This window comes from Dromiciops gliroides, chromosome 1, assembly GCF_019393635.1.
Source record: "Dromiciops gliroides isolate mDroGli1 chromosome 1, mDroGli1.pri, whole genome shotgun sequence".
Lineage (NCBI taxonomy): Eukaryota > Metazoa > Chordata > Mammalia > Microbiotheria > Microbiotheriidae > Dromiciops > Dromiciops gliroides.
Genome location: NC_057861.1, coordinates 380,805,267 through 380,816,719, shown reverse-complemented (window position 1 = coordinate 380,816,719; position 11,453 = coordinate 380,805,267). Strand labels below are relative to the sequence as shown.

General features: G+C 38.7%; 2 protein-coding genes across 2 annotated transcripts; both read right to left on the bottom strand.

The window, feature by feature from the left end:
* Nucleotides 1–4,068: 4,068 nt before the first annotated feature.
* On the bottom strand, nucleotides 4,069–4,419 carry LOC122749500 (myosin light polypeptide 6-like). The gene has a single exon (XM_043995906.1). The coding sequence runs from the start codon at nucleotides 4,417–4,419 to the stop codon at nucleotides 4,069–4,071; it is 351 nt and encodes a 116-aa protein (XP_043851841.1).
* A 1,302-nt stretch (nucleotides 4,420–5,721) lies between these two features.
* LOC122736663 (ADP-ribosylation factor-like protein 3) lies at nucleotides 5,722–6,213 on the bottom strand. The gene has a single exon (XM_043979034.1). The coding sequence runs from the start codon at nucleotides 6,211–6,213 to the stop codon at nucleotides 5,722–5,724; it is 492 nt and encodes a 163-aa protein (XP_043834969.1).
* Nucleotides 6,214–11,453: the final 5,240 nt, after the last annotated feature.

Here is an 11,453-nt window from a genome sequence, read left to right as displayed (position 1 = left end):
TACGCCAACAGCCTGCTGAGCCAAAACAAGGGACCTCAGCTGTTGATCTGTGCTGTGGTCAAGAGCCTCATGCTGGGGGCAGCTAGGTGGTACAGTGGATAAAGCACCAACCCTGGATTCAGGAGGACCTGAGTTCAAATTTGGCCTCAGACACTGGACACATACTAGCTTTGTGGCCCTGGCCCTTAACCCTTAACCATCATTGCCCTGAAAAAAAGAGCCTACTGCTGACTTGCCCAGACCCTGTCTGCACTGTGCTGAATTTCATTGCACTTCCCTTTTGCTCAAGAGAGACAGACCTTTCCTAAAGTCTTCTAAATTATCACAAATTGGAAGATTGTGACTATCTGTATTTTTGTAGGTTCTGTATTTCCAGAATCTGTTTAGGGACTTTATTTTATGTTATTTTTGAGCAAAACTCAGGAGAGTTCAGGCAACTTCCTGGCTTCTCTCTATAATCTGTAAATGAATACTTCCTGAGCAGGTAGCTAGGTGTCACAGTAGATAGAACACCAGCCCTGGAGTCAGGAGGAACTGAGTTCAAATCTCACCTCGGAAACTTACTAAGTGACTCTTGGAAAGTCACTTAACCTCAATTGTCTCCCCTCTTCATCCCCCAGCAAAAGTAAATAAATATTTGCTGACTTGACTTGTTGACTCATAATACTCTCCTAAAGGTAACCAATACTCCAGTTAAATTGGCAGAAACCACGTGCCACTCAGCATCTGTATTAGTTATCTCCTTTCTCTTTGTCCCTAATTATTTTGTTCCATCCAGAATGTCCTCTCCTTCCCTTCCTCCAACACTTAACCCACTCACTATTTCTTTCATGAAGCTTTCCTTGCTCCCTTCACTCATGGTTTACCTTAACCATCTCTAATTCCCGTAGGATTGCATAACAGCTTTGCCAACACATTGATACTTTAGTATAGCCTTGTCTCCCCAACTTCTCTCCTGAGATTCAAAGCTCTTGGAGGGAATAGAAAAATATACTAGTGGAGGAAGCTAGGTGGCACAGTGGATAAAGCACTGGCCCTGGATTCAGGAGGACCTGAGTTCAAATCTGGCCTCAGACACTTGACACTAGCTGTGTGACCCTGGGCAAGTCACTTAACCTTCATTGCCCCCCTACCCTGGAAAAAAAAAGAAAAAAAAAAGGATGCTAATGAGATTGACTGAAGGAGGAGATATAATTGAGGTTTGGACAGTGAACATTGGTGATAGAGAAGTCTTAATGATTCCTGAGACAATGGTACCCTTTCCCTGTCATGTTGTGTCACAGGGACATGGCATCTAAAACATTTTGCCTGCACTCCTTTTTAATTCTAGGAAGTTTCATGAATGGATAATGAGCTGTTGGATCAGAGGACATAACAGGGTCTGAGCCCCTAGCTGTAATTCAGCTGCATGGTTTCCCTAGGAAACCGCTACCATAATCTGTGGGCTTTAAGGGAGACATGAGGTCCCTTGTGATTTTGGCATTCATTAGCAAAACACCAGCTAGCACTCATTTTGTGAATAAAAAAGCTCTTTTACTCAGCTCCCTGACAAGAATTCTAAACTTCTGAACTATTGCTTTGTCTGCAACTTGGGAGGATCTTGTAGAACTGGGAATGATTACATCTGGGTGACTTGAATTTAAGCTGTCATAATATATTTTTGATGGAGATAGATAACTCAGTAGATAGAGTGCTGGGCCTTGAGTTAGGAAGACCTAAGTTCAAAACTGACCTCAGACACTTACTAGCTGTGTGACTCTTGGTAGGTCGGTTAACCTGTTTGCCTTAATCCACTGAAGGATGAAATATCAAAGCACACTAGCATCTTTGCCAATGGGAATCATGGTCTATGGTGTCACAAAGAGTCAGAAACAAATGAACAACAACAACAACTCTATTTTTGCCATTCCCATTAAAAGCTTAAAAAATAGGTTCTTCCTTATAAGTAACCTTAAATAAAACACTACAGGTAAGGGAAGAATGGGAATCTTATCAATGAATGAGACAAACATACTAAGATATTTGACTGAAGAATACCAGCCTCCTGAGGTTGAGAAAAAGAACTCCAAAACCTAATGAAAGGTTACAGCCTGGCATGAATTAAGTCAGGGGATCTGAGAATTTGTCATTCATAGTGAATTTGATGGCTTCCTTCCTCAACGAGCATACTTTGCTACCAGGTGGTGTGAATCATTTGGCTTTCATTTTTACTCATCGTACATTTTATTCCATAGGTCTCAAAATATTTTGCTCAAGACATATTATTCTTAACTAAAAGAAATCTTGTCACGCTGAGCACACACTGTCTTCTTGATAGAGAGAACAATGCCTTATTCATCTTTTAATCTACTTGTACTAGCAAGCATATTGCTTTTTATGGAGTAATAGCTCAATAAATTCCAATGAATTTGAATTCAAAATCACCTTAACCTTAATCTCCCATCTTGCACAAGGAGGTGAAATGCACAAACAAAAGATGGATTAGATAGGAAAGAAGAAAAGACTGGATTTTTACCCAGACAGACCTACTGATCTCAGAATGATTTTGCTTCTAAATAAAACATAATCTATCAGAGATCTTAAGCAGACACTACTTCTGACTATTGCATAGGCTTTATGGACATGTATATCTTTTTATGCTTGTATAGACATTTACACATAAGAATTTATATTATTGTATATATGTAAGTATGTATCTGAGCAGCTACATGGCTCGGTGGATAGACCATTGTGCTTAAATTTGGGAAGACTCATCCTCTTGAGTTAAAATCTGGCCTCAGATACTTACTAGCTGTGTGACCCTGAGAAAGTCACTTAACCTTGTTTGCCTCAGTTCCTTATCTATAAAATGAGCTGGAAAATGAAATGTCAAGTGACTACAATATATTTACTAAGAAAACTCCAAATTTGGTCACAAGAAGTTGGACATGACTACAAAAGAACAACATGTATGTATATATGTATGCATGAATGTTTATATGTATGTTGGTATGTATTCATATGGGAACAGCAGAGAGAACTAATATTTAGCTGAATCCAAACATTTAAATACCTTAAATAATGTACTTACAAAGATTATTTCATAATCTGTAATTGGATTATTTACAATTCTACTATAGCTCTAATATTGTGAGAAAATAATGGGGTTTTGGGACTCCCCAGAGGTCAATGAGAGAGCTGGGCCTGACCCTTCTTAAGGTCAGCCCAGAGTCAGGAAGTTACCTCATTCAAAACCACACCCACCTGAAAGCCTTGGTTCCCCCAGAGGATCTGTTCTCTTACCTCAGCACAACTGTGCATCAAGTGACCCAATAGATTTGATTGATGCTAGCCAATTGGCTTTGAACAATGTTTATGGGCAGGCTCTGCTCCTGCCCTCAGCAAGCTTGCAGAGACACTGGTTCCCTTTTGGCATGAGAACTGGATGAGTGTAGAACCTTCTAGGGTTCCCCATTTTCTCTCTTCTCTAGGCTTTCCTATCTTTCAGAGCCATGTATGCTCTCTTTACTAATATTTAATATACTTTAATAAATGCTTAATGCCCCCAAACCAGTGTAGTAGCTTCTAATTTCTAAGTTACAAATGTATGATAAACCCAGGTAAAATTCTCTACACTTGGGACAGAAATAGGGCGACCACATATAGTTTTATTCATCACAGTATGGATATGTAGTATTATGCCATCTTTCCAGATGTGTATGCTGAAGTATTTATATTTTAAGTGACTGTTCTGGGTTACATCAAAAGAATAGCTGAGCTAGATAAAAGACTGAGAAATGTAGACTTATAATAAATCCCTGGGCCTTACAGAGGAAAGCCACAGACATAGCAAATTATATTATTTCTACCACTATAAAATTTTATTTTATTTCATTTTTTGGGTTAGGAGGAGTTAGCAAGTTTATGTGGTGAAAGCAGAGAGCACATAGGCCAAAGAGGACATGTGGTGGGGACTGGAAGGAAAGGGGTTGGTAACCTTGACAATGTAGTTAGTTGCTTCAGGGGCAAGAGGATCATTGTCACACTAAGAAAGTTAGGGGATTCTCTGTGGAAATGGGCCTTTTCTTTTCAGCCATTCAGCACTGTCAAGACTAGCTCTTCATAACTGATAGAACCATTGTTGTCCTCATGTCCTGCCAGCAACACTTCTACCTCTTCCTCTGTCATCTTCTCACCCAAAGTGATGAGGACATAGCATATTTCAGCCCCCAGGATTGTGCCATTCCCTTCCTTATCAAATACCCGAAGCCCCTCTATGTAGTCCTCATATGTGCCCTGGTCCTTATTCTTTGCTACAGTCTGTAGCATCGGCAGAAAGTGTTCAAAGTCCAGCATCCTCATATTAATCTCATTACTCTTGGAATTCCCTAAGATCTCAAGTACCTCAGCATTGGTGGGGTTCTGGCTCAGGGCCCTCATCACATCGCCACACTGATTGTATAAGAACTTTCTATGCCCTGTTCGGTCAAATAGCTAGAAGGCCTTCTCAGCGGTCTGATCCTCCATGATGTCACACATCTTGGCCGTGTAGCTCGGTCATAGTGCCACTGCAGCTTCTGCTGCTGTTTCTACTGCTGTATATAGTGGCTCCTGGCAATATTAATTTTATATAAAACTTCCTTTTGTGTTTTCAAAGGAGCTTTTTTATATGAGGGAAAAATATTGCAAATGAAGAAATAACCAAATCAAATTAAAACTAAACATCACAAGTATCTAAATGAACTTTAAAAGGAACTTTAAAAATAGAGTGTTTCAAAAATCAAAGGAAATACTCCATAGTGCTTAAAAGAATTGGGTAGAGATTATGGGGATAGTGATGTCTGGAGAGATTTAGCTCATAAATAAAACTTTCATTTCAGCATTTTAAAGACTATTATCAGTATCATCTGTTGCTAGAAACAAATATCCTCCTTTAAAACAACAAATAGTGAAATTAATGTACAAATAGATCGATACTTACCTAAACATCATATGATTAAAAGATGTCAAATATTAATTAGAAATTTGCCTATTCATTGATTGCTTATTTTTATTTTTTAAAGTTGCATTTATACTTTTTTAAAATATGGAAGCCATTTCCTGAACCACCTCTCCCATTAAACTATCTTTAGTAACGTGGAATAGGTTTAAGACAATGAAAAAATGACTTGACTCTGAATGAAACATTCCATACCTGTGGACCCCCATCTAGCTTCTGAAAAAAGATCCATGACTTCAGTCAAAAAGCTATTACTAGTTATAACTTTTCTAATTTTAATTGTTGTGATGCTTATATTCAAGAGATACATAAATTAAATACTATAAAAGTGTATACTACAGATTTTATAAAAATCATGAAACTAAATTCTCAAGAATACCCAAGTGAAATTTCTGTCAATGGTAGCTGAATAATGCTTTAGGAAGAGTATTTTTTTTAATTTTGCCTTGCCCCAATTACATGTAAAAGCACTTTTTTTTTATGCAGAGGAAATAATGTAATTCCTTTATTTGAAAAATGATACTGAACCTCGGAGATCAGTTAAACCTACTGATGGAATGGGGATTCTTTTTTAAACTGTGCTGTTCCTTCTCTTTAAACAGCTGGAGCTGTACACAGATGGTCAGAAAGCAGCAAATGAGCGTTTTCAGGACAGAACTCAGCTCCCTCGGCTCCTGTGTTTCCATTCATCTAGATTTCATTTCTTCTTAGCATTGACGTTTTTGCAGACCCGGTTCATGCTGTCATGTACTCCTTCTGCTGTTAGGGTTGAGCAAGACTGGATCTGCCCTGTTTCGGATCGTGTTCAGTCCTTCTGCAATCTCTGAGGCAGGGGCTGCAATGAGCAAATACTGCTTGTTAGCAAAGATGAGCACGGGGACACCACTTAGCTTTTCTTCATCCAGTAATTCAGCTAGTTCCTGACCCATTTGTTCAAATTGTTTTCTGTCTGCACTGTCAATAACATATATAAGTACATCAGTATTTTCAAAATAATTCCTCCAGTATGGCCTGATTTTCCTCTGTCCACCAATGTCCCATACATTCAGTTTAACACCTTGTGACTGTACACTTTTGATGTTAAAGTCCTGTGTTGGTGTAATATGACTGATGTCTTCAGATACAAGCTGCTTCAGGAATGTAGTTTTGCCAGCATTATCCAAGCCCAGGAGAAGAATTCTCACCTCCTGGTCTGGTGCACTCTTCAATTTGCACAGGATTGAGAGTAAACCCATCCTCCCTCTGACACCCTCGTCCTCCCCCTCCTCCTCCTGCCTCCCCTGTTACCAGGGGCCATAAAAACACTTTTTAACACCCATTTTAAAAACTTTATGTTAGGAATACTTCTTGATTCAGACTTTAAAAAACAAAAACAACTCCATGGCAAGAAGGTCTTGTTTCACATGATTGTGAACTCATTGAAAAAGTCGCCTTTCTCCTTGGACAGTGGCATTGTGCCCAACACTTTTTTCCTGATTTTGTGTTTTGTGCTTTATGTCATTTTAATTATTATTGTCTATGGTGATGATGTTTTAATTGTTGATATAGCACCCTGAGCATTTTGGTGGTGGGTTCATAATAATTAAAAAATATTATTATAATAGCAACTAGAAAACTAAGAGATAGCCTGTGGCTCATTAGAGCAGAGTTCTTATGGGAACTAATTGCACATGAATCAACAAATTTCCTCTGGGGCAGTAGGAGGTAAGATTAAAAAGAATATCTTTTTATTTTTTTTAATTTTTGCTCTCCCTCTACAGCCTTGCTGCTCCTGATACCTCTGTGACTAACAGTGTTTATTATCTTTTTCTTCTATCACTCACAAAGTCAGCACACTTCTTCCCAAAAGCTCTGTAACATTATTTTATCTTGTTGAACACCCAGAAAACTAATAAACATTTCATAGTCTTTATATTTCTAAAGAATGTGTGAAATGAAGGACCTGTCTTATTTCTGATGAACATTTTAACTTGATTTAATATTTGCTTTTTGTTGTTATTTCTGGATTGTTTTTTTGCTTGGTTTTGATGGGATGAATATTTTTCATTTCCACTTACAAGTATTTGAAGAAAATACATTCAACCTCTTTTCAGTTTAGCTTCTATATTTGTGGACTACTTTCTATTATTGTTATGCTATCACAATAACCACCACCAGTTTAAAAATTACTGATTTTTATAAAGCAACTCAAATTTTGAGAAGCACTTTACATAGATTGTCTTATTTGAGCCTCACGATTAGTTTGTGAGTCAAAAAACTATGGACATCATCGTTGTCGTCATCGTCATATCATTCATTAAAATTTCCAGATTAAGAAAGTGAAACTTAGAGAGGTTAAGTACTATACCAATAATAATAATATAGACTAGTGTCTACGACATGATTTAAAGTCAGGTATTCCTCATTCCAAACTCAGCATATTGCCACACACCCTCAATTTAGCTGAGATGTCTTTCTTTGCATTATGAAACTCATTGCACTGACAAAAATAACTATTCTTTTGAATTTGAAGTCAGGATTTGAACTCAGGTCCTCCTGAATCCAGGGCCATTGTTTTATCCACTGTGCCACCTAGCTGCCCCCCCTTAGAAAACATAACTAGAAATTGCTCTAACAAAATCTTAACTTACCCGAAGTATATTAATGGACTTTACTATTAATGGAAGCTAGAGATCTAGTTATGTCTATGATGCTATAAAGGAAAATACACAGAGTTCAGCTTTATCTCTTTTTTTTTCTTCTGTGAGGCAATGAGGATTAAATGACTTGCTCAAGGTCACACAGCCAGTAAGTGTTAAGTATCTGAGGCTGGATTTGAACTCAGGTCCTCCTGAATCCATGGCCAGTGCTTTATCCACTATACCACCTAGCTGCTCTCAGCTTTATCTCTTAAAATCATTAAAACCCACTGTTATCAAGCAGATAAGAAAATTAAATACAATCACCCATGCTTCCAAAGCCTTTATCATTGAGACGGCCATGTCAACTTCAGAATCTTAAGAACACATCCATGAAAATTACTGTTTTATTTGTAGCACATCTGCCAAACTGAGAATGAGTCATTTCTTCAATACAGTGATGTTGGAATTATAAAAGTACTATAGAAATTGAAATCTGCTGATCTGAGTATGTTCAATGTATCCTGTAATGACTTTCCCTTAACACCATTGACCATTAATGCTAATTTTGCATGTCTGGGATCAAGGGCATATTCATAAGGGACAGCTTATCTAGTTTGTTTTTGTTCTGAGAAATAATACATAAGGCTGGTTTAGATGGGATAATGTGATTTTCACTGGTATTACATTTTGAGAGAATGATTTCAAATGAGAACAGAATACACTAGAATTATCTTCCTTGCTAGCCAAGAAGGTTTAAGACATCAACAGAAAAGTACACATAAATTATGTCCTTCTGAAATAGAAAAACCTCTCTATTACTGTCTGGAAAGAACAATGAAATACTGATTTATCAGTTTTCCTTTCCTTAGTAACAGGGCAGAACATAAGACTATTATGTCATAAAATGGAGTGACTGCAAACTTATGCTGAACCTAATTGTTGGGTTTTTTTTTTTCAGTTAAAAATTCTTATATTGTGTCTTTACCGTAGGTATCAGTATGTGAGCTGAGGAGCTATTGAGAGGACTTATACTTTCCTTTTTATAAATTCTCCTTCAGCCCCAGAAAAATAGTTAAGTAATCAATGATGACAGTCTCAAGGGTGAGACAAGTAGGCTTGAATTATATATACATACACACGTACCTGACTTCAAATCTGGCATCAGACACTTGACATTTACTAGCTGTGTGACCCTGGGCAAGTCACTTAACCCTCAATGCCCCACAAAAACAAACAACCAAGCAAACAAAACACAGGTTTAGTCCAAAATTACTCACACCCAATTTTAAATTGTATTAATTTTTTTTTCTCTCTATGCTTTATTCCTCAACAGGATCCTAATGTACTCTTAGGTATGCAGAAAAAGATGATAGTTGAATTTGATCTTATTTGCTTAGTCTGTCTTCTTCATCTCTTTACTTTTCCCTCTTAGTTCCTTTCCTCCCCTTCCCCTTTCCCTCTTCCTTCTATTTGTCTTTTCTTTCCCCATATTCTTCTCTCTTCTTTTCCTGATTTCTTTGTCCTCTCCTTTTTCTTCCTTTCCTCCTTTCATTCATCCTTCTCCCCTTCCTCCCTTCCCCTACTTCTCCCTCTTGTTTTTTTCTTTCTCTCTTATATTTTTATCATGTTTTCTGCATAACCAAAACTGCTTGTTTTGTCGTAGGGCCTTGCAGCAAGGTCTTGTAAATTTTTCATATTGAAGATAGATTTTAGTCATTTTTGTTCCCTTGCTTAGGAAAGTATTACTTTAAAAAAAAACTCAGACAATGCCAGGATAAGTCAAAGTGGAAGTACTCATCACTGTAGTGTCTGATAAGGGAAAAAAGGAGAGTCAGAAATAATAATTGCACTCTGGTAACTGAATTTGGAAAGTATTCCAAAAGGCCCAGAGCCAGGTCTGCTATGCACTAGCCCTTAATGGATGTTTTGAGTACATAGTAGGAGGATTGAGGCTGGATATTGATGCCATTTGGACATCTGCCTCTGCCTTACAGTACTGTTCTTTTGGCAATAACTGCCAGAACTGCCAACCACATTCCTTTCTCTGCATCTGGTCACGGTGCAGGCCTGAGCTTCTTGCTTTTTTGTAATGTGTCTTTCCACAACACCCCCATGTTATTATTTTGCCTTTGATGCTTGTCTTTAGTTGCCTGAAAACTTAATCCTCCTGCTTATCAATATGACAACTACATTACTGCATAGAACTTAGTGCCCACCTCACACTACTCAAGCAGCCCCTTCCAAATTCTATGAAACCAATCTTGAAAAGTTTTGATGGGGGGGGGGCAGAGCCAAGATGGTGGAGGAAAGACATTAAACTCACAGGGCTCCTGATACAATAACCCCCAAAATAGCAATAAAAGAACCCTTGGGGCAGAAAAATACACAAAAATACGGGCTGAGTTTTCTCCAGCTATAGATAGATTTCAGGGGGCTGTTCTGGGCCACAAATAAAGGCTAACCCCACAATTGGCCAACATACCAGATACCCACCAGAGGAATTTGCCCCAGTGCCTCTGAATTGGATGCAGCACAGGTATCTTCTGGAAGCGAGCGTGGTCAGACTGAACGGCTGGCCCAGCAGGGTAAGTGCAGGGGTACCAGTGGACTTGGGGGAAGGATTCGACTGTCCCACTCCAGTGGGCAACCAGGAAGAAATCCTGAGTGGCAGGAGACCCAGGTGGGGGAGGGGAGCAGGGGAGCAGTCTCATTGGAAGCTGAGAACCACACCACAGAAAGCTTTGCTGGTTGGTTGCTTAGTAAAGTATGCCTGAGGTTATCTCCGAACCTGATAACAGGACAGGTGAGATTAAAGCCTGCCCCCCCCCAACCCAAAACACCTGGGACCCTCTGAAGCTGAGAACAGGAGTGGCACCGAGAAGCAGCCCCACCCCACCACTCCCAGTGGGGAGTTCAAAATAAAATGAAAGCGAGGCCAGGCAGGCTGAGAAGAAGCCCAACTATCCCCCAGGCCATTCTGTAGCTTGAACAGTATGTCCTGGAATCAGTGCCACACTTAAAGAAGGAATTAAAAGCCAAGAAATAGTAAGCCAAGATGAGTAGGCAGAGAAAGCAAAAGACCATCAAAAACTTCTTTGGGGGTAAGGTAGACCACAATACAACCTCAGAAGAAGAAGATAATAACAGGGTCAATGCTCCAACATCCAAAGCTTCCAAGAAAAATATGAACTGGTCTCAGGCCATGGAAGCTCTCAAAAGGGACTTTGAAGAGAAAGTAGGAGAAATAGAAAGAAGATGTAGAGAAAAGGAGGAAAGAATGGAAAGGGAAATGAGAGTGATGCAGGAGAGTCATAAGAAAAAAGTCACCAGTTTGGAAAGCCAAATGGAAAAGGAGATTAAAAACTGTCTGATGAAAATAACTGCCTAAGAATTAGGATTGAACAAATGGAAGCTAGTGACCTTATGAGGAACCAAGACACAGTAAAGCAAATCCAATTTAATGAAAAAATAGAGGGCAGTGTGAAATATCTCCTTGGAAAAACAGCTGACCTAGAAAATAAATCTAGGAGATATCATTTGAAAATCATTGGACTACCTGAAAACCATGACCAAAACAAAAGTTTAGACACCATCCTCCAAGAGACTGTGAAGGAAAATTGCCCTGATATTCTAGAAGCAGAAGCTAAAATAGAAATTGAAAGAATCCACCAATCACCTACTGAAAGAGATCCCAAAAGGAAAACTTCTAGGAATATTATAGCCAAATTCCAGAATTCCCATGTGAAGGAGACAATACTGCAAGCAGCTAGAAAAAAGGATTTCAAATACTGTGGTGCTCTAATAAGGATAAAGCAAGATCTAGCAGCTTCTACATTAAAGGACCGGAGAGCATG

Coding starts and splice junctions, on each gene's coding strand:
- LOC122749500 (XM_043995906.1), bottom strand. CDS start 4,419: ATGAGGGCCCTGAGCCAGAACCCCACCAATGCTGAGGTACTTGAGATC.
- LOC122736663 (XM_043979034.1), bottom strand. CDS start 6,213: ATGGGTTTACTCTCAATCCTGTGCAAATTGAAGAGTGCACCAGACCAG.